Genomic DNA, 25,061 nt, shown 5'->3' on the forward strand with positions numbered 1-25,061 from the left:
TTCCATGTCAACAATTTTTCTAAACCCTAAAATTAATTATAATCTTATACTCACATAGATTTTCCTTGACTATTTAGACGATCATAACATGCAAATTTGATGTTGTTTTTCCACTTTAAGTTTTTTTTCTGTGACTTTGCTCACTAGCTAGGGTCTCAAGTATAATCTTAATATTCTCATTTGATGTTTTTAGAAAATACATTATATCACTACCCAGACTTTCTAGCTTGCTAGATCTTTTTCTTTCTGAGGTTGTAACCCAACTTGGCATGTTGTCAATAAAAATCCAGATGAAAAAAAAAAAAGAAAAAAAAAATGAAAAAAATCCAGATGAATCAGCCATTAGTGTCTTTTCCCAGTGTCCGTCACACACTCTCTTCTCTAGTTTCAAAATAAATAAATAAATAAATAAATATTTTGAAAAAGAAAAAAGTCTTAAAAGAAAAGGAATGTAATATGTGTGTGTGTGTGTGTGTGTGTGTGTGTGTGTGTGTGTGTGTATAAAACCAGATCAGGAATTGCTCTTCACGTGCTATTTGTGTGTATGAGTGTGTAATTACCTGTTGTTGTATGTTCAGTAGAATTCTGGGAAGCCCTGGTTCTTATGTGCCTTTCACATAGGTAACACACACATGACGGGAGAAACAATAGCTGGTCATCATCCATTCATGCTCCTTGCTGCTGTTTCTTATATCCTCTATGGTCTTTCTATTCTATTCTCTTTTTTTCAAGTTAATTTTATGTATTTATTTTGTGTGTGTGTGTGTGTGTGTGTGTGTGTGTGTGTGTGGTTTGTCTGAATGTATGCATGCACACCACATATGTGCCTGGTGCCTGAGGAGGTGGGAGGAGGACTTTAGGGCCTTAGGACTGGAGTTATAAGCATGATCCCTCATGGGTGCAAGGGACTCAAACCTGGGACCTCTGGAAGAGCAGTCAGTGCTTCAACCACTGAGCCATCTCTCCAGCCCCTCTACTGCTTTTTGAATCCATATCCAGCAGTGATGTTTCTAAGACATTGGCTACTTTATGTTTTGACATTTGCTGGCATAAACTCAGTTGTGGCCTCTGCTGAATGTGCTTTTTTTTTTTTTTTTCTTTTCTTTTCTTTTTTTCGGAGCTGGGGACCGAACCCAGGGCCTTACGCTTGCCAGGCAAGCGCTCTACCACTGAGCTAAATCCCCAGCCCCGCTGAATGTGCTTTTAAAATATCAATATTGTTTTATTTATTTCTTTTATAATTTCCTTCAAAACCATTCTTAACGAGTGTTTGCTTATTTTATTAGTCGTTCCAAAAGGACCAGCTTGAGCCTTTGTTTGTCAACTGCATCTGATTTATTTGTTTTCTATTTCACTAACGTCTGCTTTTATCTTTACCTCTTTCCTTCTGTTTCTCTTGGGTTTATTCTGCTGCTCTGTTGCTGAACTTGGATGCTTATCTCATTACTTTTCTGCCTTCTCTCTTCCTAACGTAAACACTCAAAATCAGAAAGCTTAGGCTGGGACATGGCTCTATGTTAGAGACTCCCTCACTTGCAGGAAGCCGTGGGTTTGATCTGCCCCACTGCAGAAAAGCTATAGTTTATGAATTCGGCCTGCAAATCTTACAAATAACTGTGAACATTTACAAGCTTCAATTTGGCTCTGCCTTTGCTCATGATTTTCTTTTTTACCAAACCTCTTTTAAATTTCCAAATTTAATGCTGTATTTTTATTTAAGTTATTGTTAATGTGTATATTAACTTTAATTTTTTTCAAACCTTATTTTTAACAATGGTTTCTAAATGAACCTCCCTGCAGCCACTACCAAGTAGTAGAAAAGAAAGAATACGGGGTGTGGTGGGGAGTGGATCTGTTTGGAAAGGTTCTTTGGAGCAACTCCCGTCTGTGTTGTCTGGAAATCAGCAGACCAGCTCACAGTTAGCAGGCACTGGCAGCTCAATCCAGTCACAAACACTTCATGGACACCAGCAATCCAGTTCGGTAGAGATGGGTTAGCAACAGCAGTGACAGGACCTAGCAGAGACAGCCAGGCCTCAATTTTGGCTGGAGTCAGCAGAGGGGACCAACAGGAACACCAGGAGAAGTTCTCAGCGGTGCCTCTGTCAGGGAAGTGACAAGTGTCGGTCTGATCTTCACTTCACTCTCTCCTCCCTCCCTCCCTTTACCCCTCCCTCCCCCCTTCTCTATTTCTCTCTCTCTCTGTCAAGTCTTATTTATACTCTCCAAACATCCCGTGTCCTTTCACGTGCTTGCTCTGGCAAAGCATCCCCTCTTCTGTGTCCGCTTCAGTGAAACGTTCCTTCATAAGTCGGCCTCAGCTTTGCACACCTGTGTCCACTTTAATGAAACGTTCCTTCGCGTGTTTGCTCCAGCAAAACACCATCCAAGTGACTTTCCAAAGAACCTTTAAGTTTCCACTTCATGTATGGTGTGTGTGTGTGTGTGTGTGTGTGTGTGTGTGTGTGTGTGTGTGCTGACAGTATCAAATACAGGTTCTAGCCTGTGGAGCAGGCCTTAAACCCGACAGCAGTTCACTATAGTAAAGGAGTTAGGCCACTGTTGTCCAGAGCGTGCGTCCTGCCAGGCGTATGGGCTACAGTTCTAGAGCAGCCTGCACAGCGCCTTTCAGCCAGCGGGGATGGAGGCTCAGAACAGCGGGTCTTCTCCATGTCGTGCAGCCAACATAGCCGTGGTCAGTCTTTTGTTAATCTGTTTTCACAGCCGATCCGTTGTCCTTTTGAATTCACTTCTGGTATCTCTTTCAACATTGTTATTCTTAAATGTGCATATGGTTAGGTCTAATAATCTTTTTTGATCTTTTTTTTCTTTTTACATTGTGGGTTTTGGACTTTGAATCTTGCTTTACATGGGCTTCTCTATTCTGACCCATAAAAATATTTTTAAAGTGTTCTGTGCTTTTGTTCCAAATCTTTATAATTAAACATGCATTTTTGAAGCATAGCAATGGTGGTGCACACCTTAAATCCCAGCACTCAAGAGGCAGAGACAGGTGGGTCTCTGAGTTCAAGGACAACTTGGTCTGCAAAGTGAGTTCCAGGACAGTCAGGGCTACACTAAGAAGCCATATCACAAAACAAAAAGAAGAAAAGGGAGGAAGGAAGGAAGGAAGGAAGGAAGGAAGGAAGGAAGGAAGGAAGAAAAAGAAGCCTTTTTAAACAGTGGGCTTATTTAGAATTTTTTAACATAAAGAATAAATTTAGGGGGTCGGAGAGATGGCTCCATGATTAAGAGCACTGGCTGATTTTCCAGAGGACCTGGGTTCAATTCCCAGCACCACATGGCAGCTCACGACTGCCTTTAACTCCAATTGCAGGAGACTTGACACTTTTACAGTCATGCAGGCAGGCAAAACAACAACACACATAAAATAAAAATAAATCTTAAAAGAAAAAAAGAATAAGTTAAGGGGCTGAGATGATGGCTTAGTTTACAAAGCGTTTGCCATGCATTCATGAGGACCAAAGTTCAATCCCCAGTACCTATATGGAAAGGGAAAAATAACTGGCCTTGGTACCACACAGTATAAACTCTACTGTTGGAAGGACAGAGGCAGGAAGATCTGTGGGACTTTCTGGCCAGCTTGCCTACATTAATTGGTGAGCCCAGGCCCCAGCAAGAGACTGAAAAGAACAAGGTGAATAGCTCCTGAGGAAAAACACCTGAGTTTGACCCCTGGCCTCCATATGTACACACACATACACGCAAATGCACATGTACACAAAATATACATACCTGCACACAAACATACACACGAACACACACATGCATACACACAAACATACACATACATGCACATGAACATATACATACTTGATGACACATGCCTTTACTCCTAGCACTAGGGAAGCAGAGGCAGGAAGATCTCTGAGTTCCTGGCCAGACTGGTCTACAGAGTAAATTCCAGACAGCCAGAACTACACAGAGAACCCCTGCCTTAAATTAATTAATTAACTAAGTAATTAATAAAACCATACTTTCATATAAATATACACATATATGTGTATTCATACACATTTTGAAATGGGGTTGAGGAAATGACTCTGTCGGTAATGTGCTTGCTATAGAAGCGTGATGGCCAGCACCCACATAAAGTCTGGGTGCGGTGGCGAATGCCAATGATCCAGCGGTGTGGATGCAGACAGAGGGATCTCTGGAGCTCTGTGGTGAGCCAGTCTAGCAAATCAGTGAGCTCCAGGTTCAGGAGAGACCCTGTCTCAAGATTCCTGATGCCAACCTCTGGGTTCCCTTTGCAAATGCACAAATGTGAGCATGCACTCAAACGCACAAGTACACACACACACACACACACACACACACACATGTTCACAGGCATAAAGAATAAATTCATGTATCAGTAGTTTACAAACCCTGCCAGTTGCCTTGGAGCCACCCATTCGTTTACCATTCACTTATTCAAAGACGCCATCTTCCAGTACTTTGTTTTATTTTGTTTTTGTTTGTTATTTTGTCTTGAATTAATTTTTGAGACAGGGTTTCTCTGTGTAGCCCTGGCTGTCCTGGAACTCACTCTGTAGACCATGCTGCCCCCGACTCACAGATGTACCTGTGTCTGCCTCCCTAGTGCTGGGACTAAAGGTGTGCCCCACCCCCAACCCCACTGCTTGTTTCCATAATGTTTATTTTAAAGCTCCCTTTCCCGCATTCTACCTACACAGTGGTGTCACTTCCTGGATACTCTCTTACTGCATCAATCAGGCTTTTCAGTAAACAGCATAGTTTCATAATGTGCCTTAAGAACCTGTGAAGACTAGTTTGTCTTGTTGTTTATAACTTAGCTAGATTTGCACACTCTATTTATTTAATACATTTAGTCTAGTAAGTTTAAAACATATTAAACATTGCATTGTGATGACGTGTCTCATCTATGGTTTTTTAGATTATCAACTCCACGACACTATCTTGCTCACTCAAAGCAAAGTGTATATTCATTACTCAGACGGTGCGCTGGAGAGACTGCTCGGCAGCTGAGAGTATGCACCCCTCTTCCAGAGGACCAGAGTTCGATTCCCAGCACCCACATGGTGTAGCCCACAACTGCCTGTAACTCCAGCTGCAAGGGACCCACTGCCCTCCACAGGTACTGGACTCGCATGCACAGACCCATCCTCACTCCTGGATACACAGAACTTAGAAGTAATAATAAAGCAATTTACTTTTAGAGTACTCAAGCAATAATTGCTGAGTGACTTAATGAGTGAGTGAAGCCCAAAGCCACAGCTTCTGTAGTTCCCTGATAACCAGACAACCCAAACGAGAAAGATTTGCTCACAGTTTAACTCCCTGCTGATTGCTGTTTCCTCATCCTTCCAGGATTCTGGTCCCTGGGCTATCACTCAGTCAACTTCCTGCAGAGAAATCTCCATCTCGGAGTCCTTCTGAGTAGCCTAACCTAACATATAGACGGCTTACAGACCATCAGGCGATACCCATGAGCTTCATGTCACTCAACTGACGTTCGGTAAGTGCTAGACAGCAGAGGGCGTTGGCTTCTACTCCCCAACAAGTGCTGAGGTTTTCTTTCTTCAATAAAACTTTTATCTATGTGCTTATGGAAACTAGGGTCCCATTAGGTTATTAATCCTGGATAAAATGCATACCAACTGCCACCTTTGCATTTTTCTTTTTTTTCTTTTTTTTTTATTTATCTAATGACTATTACAGATGGTTGTGAGCCACCATGTGGTTGCTGGGATTTGAACTCAGAACTTCTGGAAGAACAATCAGTGCTCTTAACCACTGAGCCATCTCTCCAGCCCTGCATTTTTCTTGAACACAGATTACACGGTACATTTATAACTATGCCTGGCGGCACGTGTCTGTGTTCTTAGGCTTAGAACAGGACTGGGAGCTTAGGTCAGCCTCGTCTGCATAGTAAGTTCAAGGCCAGCCAGGACTTCAGAAGAGCCTGTCTCAAAAAATAAATAAAGCTAGGCATGGCAGCACACCCCTGTAATCACAGCACTCAAAAGGCGGAGGCAGGGGTTTGGGGATTTAGCTCAGTGGTAGAGCGCTTGCCTAGCAAGCACAAGGCCCTGGGTTTGGTCCCCAGCTCCGGGGGGGGGGGGGGAGGAGGAGGCAGGCTGATCTCTGGGAGTTTGGAGCTAATTTGGTCTACATTGTGAGCTCCAGGCCACATAGGGCTGCACAATAAGACCCCATCTCTAATACATGTGATAACATAATTAATTAATTATATTTTACTAGGAGACAGTTGCATACCAATATACCACCTAATAGTTGTGAGAAATAAAAATATCGATTTTACTTGCTATAGTCTGCATGGCGTCATGCTCTGAGATTCATAGGTTGAAACCTAGGCACTTCTTGCCTTTTTCGGGACTATTTGACAGATGTCACAAGAAAAAAAAAGCAAAATTGATCTCTGACTCACAACATACAAAATCAGTTCACAGTGGATTGCAAAGCTAAACATGAAAGATAAAATAGTATGTGTCCTGGTTCCTCAAGACTTTTTTTTTATTCACATTTTTTTATTTGGTGGTGTGTTTTTAATACTTTAAAATTTTATAGCTAGCCTTTGCTTTGGGCATATATAATTTCACTGTGCTCTGAAAACGTGGTAACATGCTATATATTGTAGCCAGACTTTTAGCTGGGTTCTTTTTATTGGGTTCTTTTTCTCCACTTCTCTACTCCACCCCTATTCCTTCTAACCCCCAACACTAGGTAGGAGAGAAAGGAGGTTAGAGGGAAATGGAGTGTCGATATTGGAGTGTCAATATTGTTAAACTACTTCCTGCTGATTTGGGGCTTCGAGTTCCTTGGGGCGAGTCCTCTTTCTTCTTCTTAACAAACAGCAACAGCAACCAGAAATGGCCGCCACCGCCACTGCCACTGCCACCACCACCACCGCCCCTGCCACCGCCGCCACCACCACCACCACTGCCACCACCAGCAGCAGCAGCAGGGAGAACAGCAGCCACCACCTCTCAGGCCTCTGGCATTTTTATGTCCTCTGAAGAGCCCCCAGAATTCCAAATGTAAACTATCTTCAGCTGGCAAAATCACGTCCCTGCCAGAGCATGAGACAAATCATAGTCAGCTGCTGTGGACAGTCTGAAGCAGCCCCATGAGCCACACCTGGGATTAAAACAAAAATGTATTTACATAACATGTCTATGTTTTTAAAGAAACCCAAACTCTCACTACAAGATATTTTCCTGCTTATCCAAATATTTTATGGTATGCAATATGATTTCTTTTGGTGACTGAGACATATGTACACTGCAGTACATGAAGTACTGTACATGTCACTGTTAGACCAAGTTGATTGCTGGTGCTGTTCAGCTTGTCTATATTCTTGCTGATTTTCCTGCCTGCTTGAGCTATCAATTACTGTAGAATAAGGACTGGAATGGGCAAAAGAAGACTTCTAGGACACTAGTCATGCTTTATATCTTGATCTTGGGTAGACTGGGCCACACTCACTTTGTAAAACTCCACAAGGTGCTCCCATATTATCCACACAATTCTCTCTACGTGTTCCTCCACTTCCGTGTCCTCCGAAACATTTTTTCTTTTCTGAAAAAAAGGTTTTTTTGTTTATTGTCTATGTCTGTGTCTGTGTCTGTGTCTGTGTGTGTGTATCTATGTCTGTGTCTGTCTGTGTGTGTGTTTGTGTGTATCTATGTCTGTGTCTGTCTGTGTGTGTGTCTGTGTCTGTGTCTGTGTGTATGTGTGTGTCTGTGTCTTTGTGTGTGTATCTGTGTCTGTGTCTGTCTGTGTGTGTGTGTGTGTGTGTGTATGTGTGTGTCTGTGTCTGTGTGGTTGTGTGTTTTTGTGTGTGTGTTTTGGTTTTTGTGTTTATTGTGTGTGTATGTGTATATGTTTGTGTGTATGTTGTGTGTGTTTGTGTGTGTGTGTGTGTATGTGTGTGTGTGTGTGTGTGTGTGTGTGTGTGTGTGTGTGTGTGTGTCTGTGTGTGTGTGTCTCTGTGTGTGTGTCTGTCTCTGTGTCTGTGTCTGTGTCTCTGTGTGTGTGTCTGTGTCTGTGTCTGTGTCTGTGTGTGTCTGTATCTGTATCTGTGTCTGTGTGTGTGTCTGTGTCTCTGTGTGTGTGTGTCTGTGTCTGTGTGTGTGTGTCTGTGTGTGTGTGTGTGTGTGTGTGTGTGTGTGTGTGTGTGTGTGTGTGTGTGTGTCTGTGTGTGTGTGTCTGTGTGTGTGTGTGTCTGTGTGTGTGTGTCTGTGTGTGTCTGTGTGTATGTGTTTATATCTGTATCTGTATGTGTTTTGTCTGTGTCTGTGTGTGTGTGTGTGTGTGTGTGTGTGTCTGTGTCTGTGTCTGTGTACGTGTGTGTCTGTGTCTGTGTCTGTGTCTGTGTCTGTGTCTGTGTCTGTGTCTGTGTCTATATCTATGTCAAGATACCCAAAAGGCCAGAAGAGAGTGTCAGATTCCCTGGGAGCTGGAGCTATAGTCAGTCGTCAGTCACCTACCGTGGATGTGTAGTATTTTCTGGTACTGTGAAGGGTAAACCACAGGACAGAGACTTTCAGCTCAGATTCAGGTCGAGTCATCTGAGTTTTGTATCCTAAGGATTAAATTGAGTTGTTAGTTTCATGCTGGTCTCCCGAGGTCCTACCAGGCTGAGATGACAGGTGTGTACCACCATGCCTGAGTCCAGTCAAGTCATTGTTCAAGATTTATTTCAACAAATAGGACCCCCCCCCCCGCAGCTCTCTCAATTCCAAGTTAGGATTCTGAAAATGACCATGATCTTGCTGTAGGGTTGCTCAATGATCTCGCCCTTGCCTGGCATGCATGATTCTCTAAGTTTAACACTAAATATTGAAGCAGTTTTCCAATTTTACTTTGCAAAAGTGTGTGTGTGTGTGTGTGTGTGTGTGTGTGTGTGTGTGTGTGTGTGTGTGTGTGTGTGTTTACATGCACTCGCTCATGCAAGCACGTGCAGGACAAACAGAATCTCTCATTGGCCTGGGTCTCACCAAGTAGCTGGACACCAAGCTCCTGGAATCCATCTGTCCCACCCCCCAGTACACGAGCACCTGTCAGTACATGCAATATCTCTGTGAAACCAACCAGTTTACCAGCCACCAATAGAACTCTTCTCTCTTCCTCCCTCCCCTCCCCCCTCCCTCCCCCTCCCTCCCTCCCTCCCCTCCTTCCCTTCCTTCCTTCCTTCCTTCCTTCCTTCTTTTTTTTTTTTCTTGTCTCTTTATTTTTTTATTTTTCCTTTAAAACACATAGCCCAAACTAATTCTCTCTGTGACCTTGACATCCTTCCTCATCCATCTGCCTCCACCTTCCAGGTGCCGGTAGGACAGGCTTCTGCCATGTACCTGGCTACCAATTCTCCTTTGTGAATGTGTTACACACCCTTTCTCTATTTTCCAAATAAATATATTTGGAAAATATATTTATCTATTACTTGTTTCCAAATACTTGATGTAGCAAAAGCAGCCATTTTTCGTTGGTCATAGTTCCTATGAACACTTTCTCAGCATGGTTCCTTATTTTTTTTTTTAACTTAAAGTGATTTTCAGTCATTTAAAAATAGACTTGAGGGGGCTGCTTAGGAGCACTGACTGCTCTTCCAGAGGTCCTTAATTCAATTCCCAGCAATCACATGATGGCTCACAACCATTCGTAACAGGATCTAATGCCCTCTTCTGGTGTGTCTGAAGACAGCTACAGTGTACTCAAATAATATATATGGAGCTGGAGAGATAGCTCAATAGTTAAGAGTACTTGCTGTATTTGCAGAGGACCTTGGTTTGGTTCCCAGCACCCACAAAGTAGTTCACAATCACCTGTAAATCCATTTTTAGGAAATCTAATGCCTTCTTCTGGCATCCTCTAGCACCAGGTGCTTTCATGGTACACACGCACACACACACACACACACACACACACACACACACACACACACACACCACAGGCAAAACATTTATATACATAAAATTAAAAAAATAAACCTAAAAAAATTTAATACATAGTCTCAAGAGAGAATGAAAATGGTAAATTTTAGAATTCCATTCAAGTATGTGATTTCACAGGACATTAATTAACTATCCCCAAAGCAATAAAGTCATCTAAGGTCATATGGTCCACAATCAAGCCAATACTTTTGCACAATATTTCAAAGAAAACTGGCAACTGATTTTGGACACGATGACAATGACAACATTATTTGGAAGTCAGGTTGCTCCGTCCTCTTCCAGTCTGTAGAACAAAGTGTGTGCGTGTCACTCCTTGTTCTTTTTAGTACTAACAGTGATCTTACTTGTGGGACAGACTTTAGAAAAAATAAAAAAACCAAAGCCAACATTGCAATTCCAACACTGGGAACAAGGTCCAGAGAGAATAAGCTGTCACTGGCAGTGACGGTGTGCACATCTTTAACCTCAGCACTTGGGAAGCAGAAGCAGGTCCCTGTGAGTTGGAGGCCAGTCTGATCTACGTAAGCAATGTCCAGCCACCGCGAGTACACAGTGAGATCTGTCTCCAAACAGCAAATCAGTTGTTGCTTATTTCCACACATGAAGACTTTTTCGCATCTATATTTTGAGAATAAGTATCTTTCTTGGATAGGCAGGATAATTTAATTTAGGGAAAAGGGTAAAATAGATCTCCAAGTAGAAAATGTAGAGATTATTTTGAGTTTGTGCAGGCTCCAGGTACTCCCGGGACATTTGCTTATGCACCTGGGCATTTATGAAAACTAGAGGAAAAGGAAAGAGGCGTGTGTTGTGACAGTGCCGTCCTCCCGCTCTCCAGGAGGGAGTCCTCCCGTGGCTTCTCGGCCCACACCTGACATGCAAGGGCACTTTGCAAAAGAAATCAGTGAGAATGAAAATCTAAGTCATTTGATGTCTGCCTGACTCGGAAGGCAAAACTGGTTTGGACTCCCCCTTTTACCCAAATTGGAGAGAAGTTATGACTTTGTGTGTCTACAGGGAGTGGACTGAGTAATGCTGTGACAACACCAGCTACCTCCGCGTCTGAGACTGAAGGCTGTGAATATAGCCCAGGCCAGGCCCCTGTGAAAACTGACATGATTCGCCTCTGCACTGAACGATGCCAGCAAAAGATACACTCGGTCTGTTGTTGTCACAGTAATAAAACATTAGCTTGTCTAGAAAGCATCCTTCACACAGACACTCTATCAGTTCATTTGAACATCTCTATCGCCCCGGGAGGAGCACTTATGTGTGTCTCTTGTAGATCAAGATGCCTTCTCTATAGCATGCCCTCAGTAAACACTCTTCTGATTGATCACAAGGACACATCACCCATCACATCTCTAATGCAAGGAAGTAGGCCTGGGGGGATGGTAAGTGCTTGCTGCACGAGTGTGGAGTGCGAATTTGATCCCCAGAGCCCACACACGACCCAGAAGCAGTGTGCACACCTATAATCTGCTGACATCGTGGAGAGAAGGAGGAATGCTGGGATTCACTGCCAGATCATCTAGCAGATTAGCCAGCCCCATGAGAGATGCTGTCTCAAGACTAAGGTGGGGGCCAGGAAGTGTGAGGATCTCTGTGAGTTCTGATTCTCACAATGGAGGGACATGCTTGTAACTCCAGCAAGATGGGAGATGAGACAGAGACAGGAAATCCCCTAGAACGTTGTGGATGGGATAACCTGAAGTACACTGTGGAAAACAATAGAGACCCTGTCTCAAACAAGGTGGACAGTAAGAACCAACATCCAAGGTTGGGACCTGACTTCTACCACAAGTACACACTCACACACATGGACACGCATACACACACACACATGGCCACACACACACACACACACACACACACACACACACACACATGGACAAGCATACACACATACATCCACATTCACACACATGGACAAGCACACACACACACACACACACACACACACACACACACACACACACACACACACACACGTCCCTGTGGAGGTGAGATGGGTTAAATAAGGAAGGTAGCTGAACAAGTCAAAGAAAACAAGCCAATAAGCCACATTCCTCTGTAGTCTCTATAGTTTCAGTTCCTACCTACAGGTTCCTGCTTTCAATTCCTGCCCTAACTTCTCTCAGTGGTGGATCGTGAGCTCGGAAACACACCACACTTCGTGTGTGGAGGTCAGAAGACAATCTCTTGGAGTCAGATCTCACCTTTATGTTTTGAGGCAGGACTTAACTGCTACACTGTGTATGCTAGGCTAGCTGTCCAGTGAGCTTTCTAGACTAGCTGTCCAGTGAGCTTTCTAGACTAGCTGTCCAGTGAGCTTTCTAGACTAGCTGTCCAGTGAGCTTTCTAGACTAGCTGTCCAGTGAGCTTTCTAGACTAGCTGTCCAGTGAGCTTTCTAGACTAGCTGGTCAGTGAGCTTCCTGATGATCCTCCTGTCTTTACCTCCATTTCATGTGGGTGTGCTGGAATTACAGACATGAACTACCACACTCAACTTTTTACGTGGGTTCTGGGAGTCTGAAGCAAGCACTTTTACCCACTGAAACATCTCCCTTGTCCAGCCAAAAGTAATTTTGTCATAATTTATTTTGTCCAATATTTCTCTCATGACATTTAAATTCTGCCATTATTGCATAAGATGGATTTTTAGTATCTGGCATCCAAACACACAGTACTCATGTATTAATCTGAAATGGAAACACTGCAGATGACAAGAAAAAGTAACTCTTTTTTTAAACTTTCAATTGGTAGTGATAGTGGTAGGCTGCGTGTGTGTGTGTGTGCATGTGTGTGTATGTGTGTATGCATGGGTGCATTGTGTAAGTATGTGGGGGGGGAGTGTGGGAGAGTGTGGAGGTGTGGAGGGTGTGAGAGTACGTGGTATATGCAGGGTGTTGAGCCAATGAGCTCATGTGCGAAGGTCAGAGGAGGATGTTGAATGTTTTTCTCTATCTTTCTCTACTTCATTCCTTTAAGAAATGTTTATTGGATCTGCAGAGATGATGATTCAGCCATTAAGAGCACTGGCTTCCAGAGGACTCACTTTCAGTTCCCAGCACCTCTCACAACTGGTTGTTTGTACTTGAAACAGCCTCTCGTCAGGAAAAGCACAAGGCTCACTGTCCACCTTTAATGATGCTTAGTATTACTTTCCCTAAGTCATTTTTTATGAAGATTCCTAAGAGCCAAAATAAATCCTTCCTTCCTTAAGAAGCTTTTGCTGGGCATTTTGCTGTAGCAACAAGTAACTAACATCGTCCAATACCAGGCTATAATCGAATTTCTGTAATTGAACAAAAGATTACCAAGAATCTGCATAAGCCTGGTTCCCTTCCAGCTTCTAGCTTAAGAAGAGAAGAAGAGAGCAGATTTTTTGCAAAGCTTCTATGTATTATGATTTTATCAGCACCTCACTGATTGCACTACATGCTCTGTAATGTTGCGGTTCATCTTTTAAAATGAATTTATATTAAAAATCTTGTATTGTTGTTTGTAACTCCAGTTCCAGAGAACCTGACTTCCTCACACAGACATGCATTCAGGCAAAACACCAATGTGCATAAAATAAAAATAAATTATTTTTTAAAAAAGAGAGTTTCTCTTGCATCTGATAGAGGGCTAATATCCAAAACATACAAAGAACTCAAGAAGTTAGACTCCAGAGAGCCAAATAACCTTATTAAAAAATGGGGTACAGAGCTAAACAAAATATTCTCAGGTGAGGAATATCAAATGGCTGAAAAGCACCTAAAGGAATGTTCAACATTTTTAGTCATCAGGGAAATGCAAATCAAAACAACCCTGAGATTCCACCTCACACCAGTGAGAATGGCTAAGATCAAAAACCCAGGTGACAGCAAATGCTGGCGAGGATGTGGAGAAAGAGAAACACTCCTCCAAATTGGCACAACCACTCTGGAAATCAGTCTGGAGGTTCCTCAGAAAATTGGACATTGCACTACCTGAGGACCGAGCTATACCTCTCCTGGGCATGTAACCAAAAGATGCTCCAACATACAACAAAGGCACATGCTCCACTATGTTCATAGCAGCCTTATTTGTAATAGCCAGAAGCTGGAAAGAACCCAGATGCCCTTCAACAGAGGAATGGATACAGAAAATGTGGTACATCTACACAATGGAATATTACTCAACTATCAAAAACAATGGCTTCATGAAATTCATAGGCAAATGGAATGAACTAGAAAATATCACCCTGAGTGAGGTAACCCAATCACAGAAAAACACACATGGTATGCACTCACTGATAAGTGGATATTAGCCCAAAAGCTCGAATTACGCAAGATGCAATCCACAGACCACAGGAAGCTCAAGAAGAAGGATGACCAAAATGCAGGTGCTCCCACCCCTTCTCAAAAGGGGGAACAAAAATATCCATAGGAGGGGATACCGAGGCAAAGTTTAGAGCAGAGACTAAAGGAATAGCCATTCAGAGCCTGCCCCATATGTGGCAAACAAATCATAACTGGACTTGATGATGTAGACTTGAAATTACAGCCCTTGGGAGGCTGAGGCAAGAGGATTGTCAGTTCAAGACCAACTCAATCTACATAATGGATTCCTTTTAAGCTAGGGAGAGAGGGAGGAAGGAGGGGAAGGGAGGGAAGGAGGGAGGGAGGAGAGAGAGAGAGAGAGAGAGAGAGAGAGAGAGAGAGAGAGAGAGCGAGAGAGAGAGCATGCAAACAGAGAATATAGTCTTGAGACAATGTCACATTAGAGCCCAGACTAATCCTCAGCAATCCTTCTGTCTCAGCCTCCCAAATGCTGGGATGACTATCATGAGCCACCATACTTAGCCTAAATGTTTTCTAGAAGCAACATCTCACACAATTTCTTTAACCAGCACCCTTAACATGACCCTGCCCTACTCCCTGAATTCTAGTCTGCACTAGACCAGCTCTCTGGTGGTCATCTCTAACACAGTAAAAGGGTAAATCTGGCTAGAGTTTGCTGGATTTTAATTTCGGAGCACTCTCGTCCAATGGTTGGTTTATTTAATGAATAAGTGGCAAACTCCCATCCTGAGGCGTATAGACAGTAACCATAACAAATAAAGTCATACAAGTTCTGCTACTGCCAGGATCCATTCACCTTTGCAATAAAAAAATTAAAAGTCAAGGGAAAGGTAACCGCTTTCCGTTAAAAACAAACGTGCTCATCTGTGAAACAAAACAAAACTTTCTATGTGTTTATGTGGCTCCTTGCTCTCAGGTGTCAGAGCTGTGACGTATGTACCACAGCAGTGGCAGTCCTAGGAAGAGCCCAGTGGTATCTCCTTTTTTTTTTTTTTTTTCTTTTTTTTTTTATTAACTTGAGTATTTCTTATGTACATTTCGAAAGTGTTATTCCCTTTCCCGGTTTCGGGCAAACATCCCCTTCCCCCTCCCCCCCCTTCCTTATGGGTGTTCCCTCCCACCTCCCCCATTGCCGCCCCCCCGACAGTCTAGTTCACTTGGGGTTCAGTCTTAGCAGGACCCAGGGCTTCCCCTTACACTGGTGCTCTTACTAGGATATTCTGTGCTACCTATGAGGTCAGAGTCCAGGGTCAGTCCATGTATAGTCTTGGGGTAGTGGCTTAGTCCCTGGAAACCCTGGTTGGTTGGCATTGTTGTTCATATGGGGTCTCGAGCCCCTTCAAGCTCTTCCAGTCCTTTCTCTGATTCCTTCAATGGGGGTTCCGTTCTCAGTTCAGTGGTTTGCTGCTGGCATTCGCCTCTGTATTTGCTGTATTCTGGCTGTGTCTCTCAGGATCGATCTACATCCGGCTCCTGTCGGTCTGCACTTTTTGCTTCATCCATCTTGTCTAATTGGGTGGCTGTATATGTATGGGCCACATGTGGGGCAGGCTCTGAATGGGTGTTCCTTCAGTCTCTGTTTTAATCTTTTGCCTCTCTCTTTCCTGCCAAGGGTATTCTTGTTCCCCTTTTTTAAAGAAGGAGTGAAGCCTTCACATTTTGATCATCCGTCTTGAGTTTCATTTGTTCTAGGCATCTAGGGTAATTCAAGCATTTGGGCTAATAGCCACTTATCAGTGAGTGCATACCATGTATGTCTTTCTGTGATTGGGTTAGCTCACTCAGGATGATATTTTCCAGTTCCAACCATTTGCCTCAATGAATTTCATAAAGTCGTTGTTTTTGATAGCTGAGTAATATTCCATTGTGTAGATGTACCACATTTTCTGTATCCATTCCTCTGTTGAAGGGCATCTGGGTTCTTTCCAGCTTCTGGCTATTATAAATAAGGCTCACGATGAACATAGTGGAGCACGTGTCTTTTTTATATGTTGGGGCATCTTTTGGGTATATGCCCAAGAGAGGTATAGCTGGATCCTCAGGCAGTTCAATGTCCAATTTTCTGAGGAACCTCCAGACTGATTTCAGAATGGTTGTACCAGTCTGCAATCCACCAACAATGGAGGAGTGTTCCTCTTTCTCCGATCCTCGCCAGCATTTGCTGTCACCTGAGTTTTGATCTTAGCCATTCTCACTGGTGTGAGGTGAAATCTCAGGGTTGTTTTGATTTGCATTTCCCTGATGACTAAAGACGTTGAACATTTCTTTAGGTGTTTCTCAGCCATTCGGCATTCCTCAGCTGTGAATTCTTTGTTTAGCTCTGAACCCCATTTTTTAATAGGGTTATTTGTCTCCCTGCGGTCTAACTTTTTGAGTTCTTTGTATGTTTTGGATATAAGGCCTCTATCTGTTGTAGGATTGGTAAAGATCTTTTCCCAATCTGTTGGTTGCCGCTTTTGTCCTAACCACAGTGTCCTTTGCCTTACAGAAGCTTTGCAGTTTTATGAGATCCCATTTGTCGATTCTTGATCTTAGAGCATAAGCCATTGGTGTTTTGTTCAGGAAATTTTTTCCAGTGCCCATGTGTTCCAGATGCTTCCCTAGTTTTTCTTCTATTAGTTTGAGTGTGTCTGGTTTGATGTGGAGGTCCTTGATCCACTTGGACTTAAGCTTTGTACAGGGTGATAAGCATGGATCGATCTGCATTCTTCTACATGTTGACCTCCAGTTGAACCAGCACCATTTGCTGAAAATGCTATCTTTTTTTCCATTGGATGGTTTGGGCTCCTTTGTCAAAAATCAAGTGACCATAGGTGTGTGGGTTCATTTCTGGGTCTTCAATTCTATTCCATTGGTCTATCTGTCTGTCTCTGTACCAATACCATGCAGTTTTTATCACTATTGCTCTGTAATACTGCTTGAGTTCAGGGATAGCGATTCCCCCTGAAGTCCTTTTATTGTTGAGGATAGTTTTAGCTATCCTGGGTTTTTGTTATTCCAGATGAATTTGCAAATTGTTCTGTCTAACTCTTTGAAGAATTGGATTGGTATTTTGATGGGGATTGCATTGAATCTGTAGATCGCTTTTTGGTAAAATGGCCATTTTACTATATTAATCCTGCCAATCCATGAGCATGGGAGATCTTTCCATCTTCTGAGGTCTTCTTCAATTTCTTTCTTCAGAGTCTTGAAGTTCTTGTTGTACAAATCTTTACTTGCTTGGTTAAAGTCACACGAGGTACTTTATATTATTTGGGACTATTATGAAGGGTGTTGTTTCCCTAAGTTCTTACTCGGCTTGTTTCTCTTTTGTGTAGAGGAAGGCTACTGATTTATTTGAGTTAATTTTATACCCAGCCACTTTGCTGAAGTTGTTTATCAGCTTTAGTAGTTCTCTGGTGGAACTTTTGGGATCACTTAAATATACTATCATATCATCTGCAGATAGTGATAATTTGACGTCTTCTTTTCCGATCTGTATCCCCTTGACCTCCTTTTGTTGTCTGATTGCTCTGGCTAGAACTTCAAGAACTATATTGAATAAGTAGGGAGAGAGTGGGCAGCCTTGTCTAGTCCCTGATTTTAGTGGGATTGCTTCAAGTTTCTCTCCATTTAGTTTAATGTTAGCCACTGGTTTGCTGTATATGGCTTTTACTATGTTTAGGTATGGTCCTTGGATTCCTATACTTTCCAGAACTTTTATCATGAAGGGGTGTTGAATTTTGTCAAATGCTTTTTCTCAGCATCTAATGAAATGATCATGTGGTTTTGTTCTTTCAGTTTGTTTATATAATGGATCACGTTGATGGTTTTCCAGATATTAAACCATCCCTGCATGCCTGGGATGAAGCCTACTTGATCATGGTGGATGATTGTTTTGATGTGCTCTTGGATTCGGTTTGCCAGAATTTTGTTGAGTATTTTTATGTCGATGTTCATAAGGGAAATTGGTCTGAAGTTTCTCTTTCTTTGTTGGGTCTTTGTGTGGTTTAGGTATAAGAGTAATTGTGGCTTCATAGAAGGAGTTCGGTAGTGCTCCATCTGTTTCAATTTTGTGGAATAGTTTGGATAGTATTGGTATGAGGTCTTCTATGAAGGTCTGATAGAATTCTGCACTAAACCCGTCTGGACCTGGGCTTTTTTTGGTTGGGAGACCTTTAATGACTGCTTCTATTTCCTTAGGAGTTATGGGGTTGTTTAACTGGTTTATCTGTTCCTGATTTAACTTGGTACCTGGTATCTGTCTAGGAAATTGTCCATTTCCTGCAGATTTTCAAGTTTTGTTGAATATAGGCTTTTATAGTAAGATCTGATGATTTTTTGAATTTCCTCTGAATCTGTAGTTATGTCTCCCTTTTCATTTCTGATTTTGTTAATTTGGACACACTCTCTGTGTCCTCTCGTTAGTCTGGCTAAGGGTTTATCTATCTTGTTGATTTTCTCAAAGAACCAACTTTTGGTTCTGTTGATTCTTTCTATGGTCCTTTTTGTTTCTACTTGGTTGATTTCAGCTCTGAGTTTGATTATTTCCTGCCTTCTACTCCTCCTGGGTGTATTTGCTTCTTTTTGTTCTAGAGCTTTTAGGTGTGCTGTCAAGCTGCTGACATATGCTCTTTCCTGTTTCTTTCTGCAGGCACTCAGCGCTATGAGTTTTTCCTCTTTAGCACAGCTTTCATCGTGTCCCATAAGTTTGGGTATGTTGTACCTTCATTTTCATTAAATTCTAAAAAGTTTTTAATTTCTTTCTTTATTTCTTCCTTGACCAGGTTATCATTGAGTAGAGCATTGTTCAATTTCCACGTATATGTGGGCATTCTTCCCTTATTGTTATTGAAGACCAGCTTTAGGCCGTGGTGGTCCGATAGCACGCATGGGATTATTTCTATCTTTCTGTACCTGTTGAGGCCCGTTTTTTGACCAATTATATGGTCAATTTTGGAGAAAGTACCATGAGGAGCTGAGAAGAAGGTATATCCTTTTGCATTAGGGTAGAACGTTCTATAAATATCCGTTAAGTCCATTTGGCTCATGACTTCTCTTAGTCTGTCTACGTCTCTGTTTAATTTCTGTTTCCATGATCTGTCCATTGATGAGAGTGGGGTGTTGAAGTCTCCTACTATTATTGTGTGAGCTGCAATGTGTATTTTGAGCTTTAGTAAGGTTTCTTTTACGTATGTAGGTGCCCTTGTATTTGGGGCATAGATATTTAGGATTGAGAGTTCATCTTGGTGGATTTTTTCCTTTGATAAATATAAAGTGTCCTTCCTTATCTTTTTTGATGACTTTTAGTTGAAAAATTGACTTTATTTGATATTAGAATGGCTACTCCAGCTTGCTTCTTCCGACCATTTGCTTGGAAAGTTGTTTTCCAGCCTTTCACTCTGAGGTAGTGTCTGTCTTTGTCTCTGAGGTGTGTTTCCTGTAGGCAGCAGAATGCAGGGTCCTCGTTATGCATCCAGTTTGTTAATCTATGTCTTTTTATTGGGGAGTTGAGGCCATTGATGTTGAGAGATATTAAGGAATAGTGATTATTGCTTCCTGTTATATTCATATTTGGATGTGAGGTTATGTTTGTGTGCTTTTCTTCTCTTTGTTTTTTTGCCAAGACGATTAGTGTCTTGCCTCTTCTAGGGTATAGCTTGCCTCCTTATATTGGGCTTTACCATTTATTATCCTTTGTAGTGCTGGATTTGTAGAAAGATATTGTGTAAATTTGGTTTTGTCATGGAATATCTTGGTTTCTCCATCTATGTTAATTGAGAGTTTTGCAGGATACAGTAGCCTGGGCTGGCATTTGTGTTCTCTTAGGGTTCTGTATGACATCAGTCCAGGATCTTCTGGCCTTCATAGTTTCTGGCGAAAAGTCTGGTGTGATTCTGATAGGTCTGCCTTTATATGTTACTTGACCTTTATCCCTTACTGCTTTTAATATTCTTTCTTTATTTTGTGCGTTTGGTGTTTTGACTATTATGTGACGGGAGGTGTTTCTTTTCTGGTCCAATCTATTTGGAGTTCTGTAGGCTTCTTGTATGCCTGTGGGTATCTCTTTTTTTAGGTTAGGGAAGTTTTCTTCTATGATTTTGTTGAAGATATGTACTGGTCCTTTGAGCTGGGAGTCTTCACTCTCTTCTATACCTATTATCCTTAGGTTTGATCTTCTCATTGAGTCCTGGATTTCCTGTATGTTTTGGACCAGTAGCTTTTTCCGCTTTACATTATCTTTGACAGTTGAGTCAATGATTTCTATGGAATCTTCTGCTCCTGAGATTCTCTCTTCCATCTCTTGTATTCTGTTGGTAAAGCTTGTATCTACAGCTCCTTGTCTCTTCTTTTGGTTTTCTATATCCAGGGTTATTTCCATGTGTTCTTTCTTGATTGCTTCTATTTCCATTTTTAATTCCTTCCACTGTTTGATTGTGTTTTCCTGGAATTCTTTCATGGATTTTTGTGTCTCCTCTCTATGGGCTTCTACTTGTTTATTTATGTTTTCCTGGAATTCTTTCAGGCATTTTTGCGATTCCTCTCTGTAGGCTTCTACTTGTTCTCTAAGGGAGTTCATCATGTCTTTCTTGAAGTTCTCCAGCATCATGGTCAAATATGATTTTGAATCTAGATCTTGCTTTTCTGGTGTGTTTGGATATTCCATATTTGTTTTGATGGGAGAATTGGGCTCCAATGGTGCCATGTAGTCTTGGTTTCTGTTGCTTGTGTTCCTGCGCTTGCCTCTCGCCATCAGATTATCTCTAGTGTTACTTTGTTCTGCTATTTCTGACAGTGGCTAGACTGTCCTATAAGCCTGTGTGTCAGGAGTGCTGTAGACCTGTTTTCCTGTTTTCTTTCAGCCAGTTATGGGGACAGAGTGTTCTGCTTTCGGGCGTGTAGTTTTTCCCCTCTACAGGTCTTCAGCTGTTCCTGTGGACTTGTGCCTTGAGTTCACCAGGCAGGTCACTTGCAGCAGAAAAGTTGGTCTTACCTGTGGTCCCGAGGCTCAAGTTCACTCGCGGGGTGCTGCCCACGGGCTCTCCGCGGCGGCAGCGACCAGGAAGATCTGCGCCGCCCCTTCCGGGAGCCTCCGTGCACCAGGGTTCCAGATGGATTCTGGTGCTTTCCTCTGGAATCAGTAATGTGTGCAGAGAGTAGTCTCTTCTGGTTTCGCAGCCGTGTCTGCCTCTCTGAAGGTTTAGCTCTCCCTCCCACGGGATTTGGGTGCAGAGAACTGTTTATCCGGTCTGTTTCCTTCAGGTTCCGGCGGTGTCTCAGGCAGGGCTCCTGCCGCTCCTGGGCCCTCCCCCACAGGAACCCAGAGGCCTTGTACAGTTTCCTCTTGGGCCAGGGATGTGGGCAGGGGTGGGCAGTGTTGGTGGTCTCTTCCGCTCTGCAGCCTCAGGAGTGCCCACCTGACCAGGCGGTAAGGTATCTCTCCCACGGGTTCTGGGAGCAGAGAGCTGCTGCGGGTCTCCTTTTTTTCTATTGAACTAGTAGACACAGTTTTCTCATCTGAGACCTAGACTTTCATATAGAGTGTACTGGTGAAATCATCTCTTACGTGTCTCAAAGATGCTTTTAATTCAAAGTCAACATTCCACAAAAGAAAACCACTATTTCTCCACTGCTTGAGACTTTGGTCCTGATCCAGCAATCCCAGAATGCATTCTTTCACAGTCCATTCAGCTCCACAGTTCTGAAACCCGTGTTTAGCCCCACCCTCTCACATGCTCTATTCGACATTACCGAATCCTGTTCATATACCTCCTAGTGTCTCTCTAGTCAGCTGCCCAACTCTGTCTCCATCCTACTACAACCACCTCAATAGGCTGTCTCTCCCACAGGTCCCAACAGTGGCCTCCAAACCATCAGTCTACACTTAACTCTGGCTCTGGCTGATTGCTTTCCACACTTCAATACTCACCATTTCAGAATACAAGGCCAACTGGGTCACACGCATATTTTGTGTAAAATCCCTTTGTCTTTGTTTTGGGGATCAGAACAAAAGCTCTTGGGGTACATCCCAGCAATCTGGTTCCTGTTCATCTCCGCAGTCTCAATCCACGTGTTTCGCACTTCCTAGGGAGAGAAAAGAGATGGCCCACACATCAGGGGACAATCTCCCAAAGTGAAAACTTCCCAGCTATCTTCTCTTAGAAAATGTGTTGGCAAGAGTCATCATGGCTGACAGTGATGGAAACAGCCCTACAGTGTGTGCTCGCTCCTGCCTTGACAGCACAAGCCCTACACAAGCACCCTTGGTAGCCATTGTTGTCCCTGTTCCAGCCACACCCACTTCCCTCTCAGGGGTTCAAACTGTTAGCTGTGTGACTTCCACAACAGGGCACCGTCTACCTTTTCACCTTGTCTAGAACCATTTCTCCCCGTAAATTTGGGCAGCAAAATGGAAAATCCTAAACATAATTAAGCCTCAACATTGTAGAAAAAGCTAGAAAGTGTGCCTTACCTTCTGTTTCTTTTAGTGAAAAGTTTCAAACATACATCAGAATAGAATGCACAATGAACCTCCATTAGACAACATCCATACGTCACTACAGGCGTGTTGTCTGTCACCTGTGAAGGGTTAACATCAGTTGTCAACTGACAGGATCTGGAATCACCTAGAAGACAGTCCATTACACATGTCTGTCAGGTTCGTGGAGGCTACAAGACTCCCACTAAGTGTGGGTAGCACCGTCCCATGACTGAGGTCCTGTACTAAGTTAAAAGGAAAAGTCAAACTGCACATACACACTCATCAACCTGCATTGTCAAACGGACGTAGGCGACAGCTGCCACACATCCCTGCCACCATGACTCCCCACCATGATGGACTGTAATAGACCCTCAAACTACTTCTGTCAGGCATTTTGCTGTAGCAACAAGTAACTAACATCGTCCAATACCAGGCCAAAATCGAATTTCTGTAATTGAACAAAAAATTACCAAGAATCTGCATAAGCCTGGTTCCCTTCCAGGTTCTAGCTTAAGAAGAGAAGAAGAGAGCAGATTTTTCTCAAAGCTTCTACATGTTATGATTTTATCAGCACCTCACTGATTGCACTACATGCTCTGTAATGTTGCTGTTCATCTTTTAAAATGAATTTATATTAAAAATTTTATATTTGCTGGCATATGGGTAGAAAGACAGAACTTAGGTCCTCTTCAGTGAGAACTCCTTTCTGCATGCATTTGTAAAACTTCCTCATTGTTGAGAATGGAGCTCGATGATAGAGAGAGAGCTTGGCTGGCATGTGCAGGACCCTGGACTGGATCCTCAGCACCAAAGAAAATTAACAAAAATAAAACGCTTGGGGGCCGTAAGATGGCTCAACACGGAAAGATGCCTACTGCGAGGCTCGACAGCCTGAGTCCCATCCACGGGCTGGAAAGATCGGACTCCTGCAGACCTTTGTCCTTACGCTTTCTGCATCTCTGTCTCTCTGTGTCTCTGTCTCTCTCTCAAGACAGAGAGATGATATAGATGATATAGATTATATATATACATATATATGTTTATATATCATGTCTTTCTCCATATCTCCCCTCCCCCCTCCCATGAGCAAAGGGTACATTACAAAAAGGTAGCAAAGTGACCTTAGAAAACTGGTTCTACCAGTTTCCTAATTTCTGGTTCCTTCCTTTCCCAAAGACTGACAGGTAATTTCTCCTTGCATTTCATAATCTAAGTCCTTATTATTCCCAGTTAATTTCTGTGCCTGACAAAAACGGACAAAAAAACTTCAGTTAAAATATAGTGTACAAAAAATCATGTATTAACAACAATGCCAACCAACCAGAGCTTCCAGGGACTAAGCCACTACCTAAATAAAGACTGTACATGGACTGACCCTGGACTCTGACCTCATAGGTAGCAATGAATATCCTAGTAAGAGCACCAGTGGAAGGGGAAGCCCTGGGTCCTGCCAAGACTGACCCCCCAGTGAACGTGATTGTTGGGGGGAGGGCGGCAATGGGGTGAGGATAGGGAGGGGAACACCCATAGAGAAAGGGAGGGGGAGGGGCTAGGGGGATGTTGGCCCAGAAACAGGGAAGGGGAATAACAATCGAAATGTAAATAAGAAATACTCAAGTTAATAAAGATGAAAAAAAAGATTTAAAAAATCATGTATTGTCAAATTATTTCCTTTTTTCAAATAAACAAACTTAAATTTTGTTGTTGTTTGTTGATGATGATGATTGTTTCTATTTATGGTGGAAAAAAAAGTATATATTTAGAATTAACCATCTGGACTCACTTTGGATGATCCCAATCTTGTTGGCAACATCTAGAGCGTCATAATCAGGAGCCAAGCGAACATACGCCTTATTCTCTCCGTCAGGCCGTATCAGAGTATTGACTTTGGCCACGTCAATGTCATAGAGTTTCTTCAGGGCCTGTTTGATCTGGTGCTTGTTGGCCTTAACATCCACAACAAACACAAGCGTGTTGTTGTCCTCTATTTTCTTCATGGCCGACTCGGTGGTCAGTGGGAATTTGATGATAGCAGAGTGGTCAAGCTTGTTTCTCCTGGGTGCACCCTTCCGAGGATATTTTGGCTGCCTCCGGAGCCGCAGGGTCTTGGGCCGCCTGAAAGTGGGTGACGTTCGGATCTTCTTCTTTTTGTGGCTGTGGACACCTTTCAGCACTGTCTTCTTAGCTTTCAAGGCCTTCGCTTTGGTTTCAGCTTTGGGAGGGACAGGAGCTTCCTTCTTCGCTTTCGGCGCCATCTTGGCGAAAAAAAACGATGATGATGATTTTTATTTTATTTTATTTTATTT

General features: G+C 42.8%; 1 protein-coding gene across 1 annotated transcript; it reads right to left on the minus strand.

Annotated features, from left to right (window-relative positions):
* Nucleotides 1–22,335: 22,335 nt before the first annotated feature.
* Nucleotides 22,336–25,010, minus strand: LOC116906134 (60S ribosomal protein L23a-like). The gene is made up of 2 exons (XM_032909126.1): nucleotides 24,539–25,010; nucleotides 22,336–22,358 (listed from the first exon to the last, which is right to left on the minus strand). Exons 1-2 carry the CDS (start codon nucleotides 25,008–25,010, stop codon nucleotides 22,336–22,338), a joined length of 495 nt encoding a protein of 164 aa, XP_032765017.1.
* Between the last annotated feature and the right edge of the window lie 51 nt (nucleotides 25,011–25,061).

Source organism: Rattus rattus, chromosome 7 (assembly GCF_011064425.1).
Source record: "Rattus rattus isolate New Zealand chromosome 7, Rrattus_CSIRO_v1, whole genome shotgun sequence".
Lineage (NCBI taxonomy): Eukaryota > Metazoa > Chordata > Mammalia > Rodentia > Muridae > Rattus > Rattus rattus.

Excerpts from the sequence above, each read along its gene's own strand:
- LOC116906134 (XM_032909126.1), bottom strand. The coding sequence starts at position 25,010 with ATGGCGCCGAAAGCGAAGAAGGAAGCTCCTGTCCCTCCCAAAGCTGAA. Across the intron at positions 22,359-24,538 it reads CAAGATTGGGATCATCCAAA|GAAGTGCGAAACACGTGGAT; the intron begins GTGAGTCCAGAT and ends TTCTCTCCCTAG.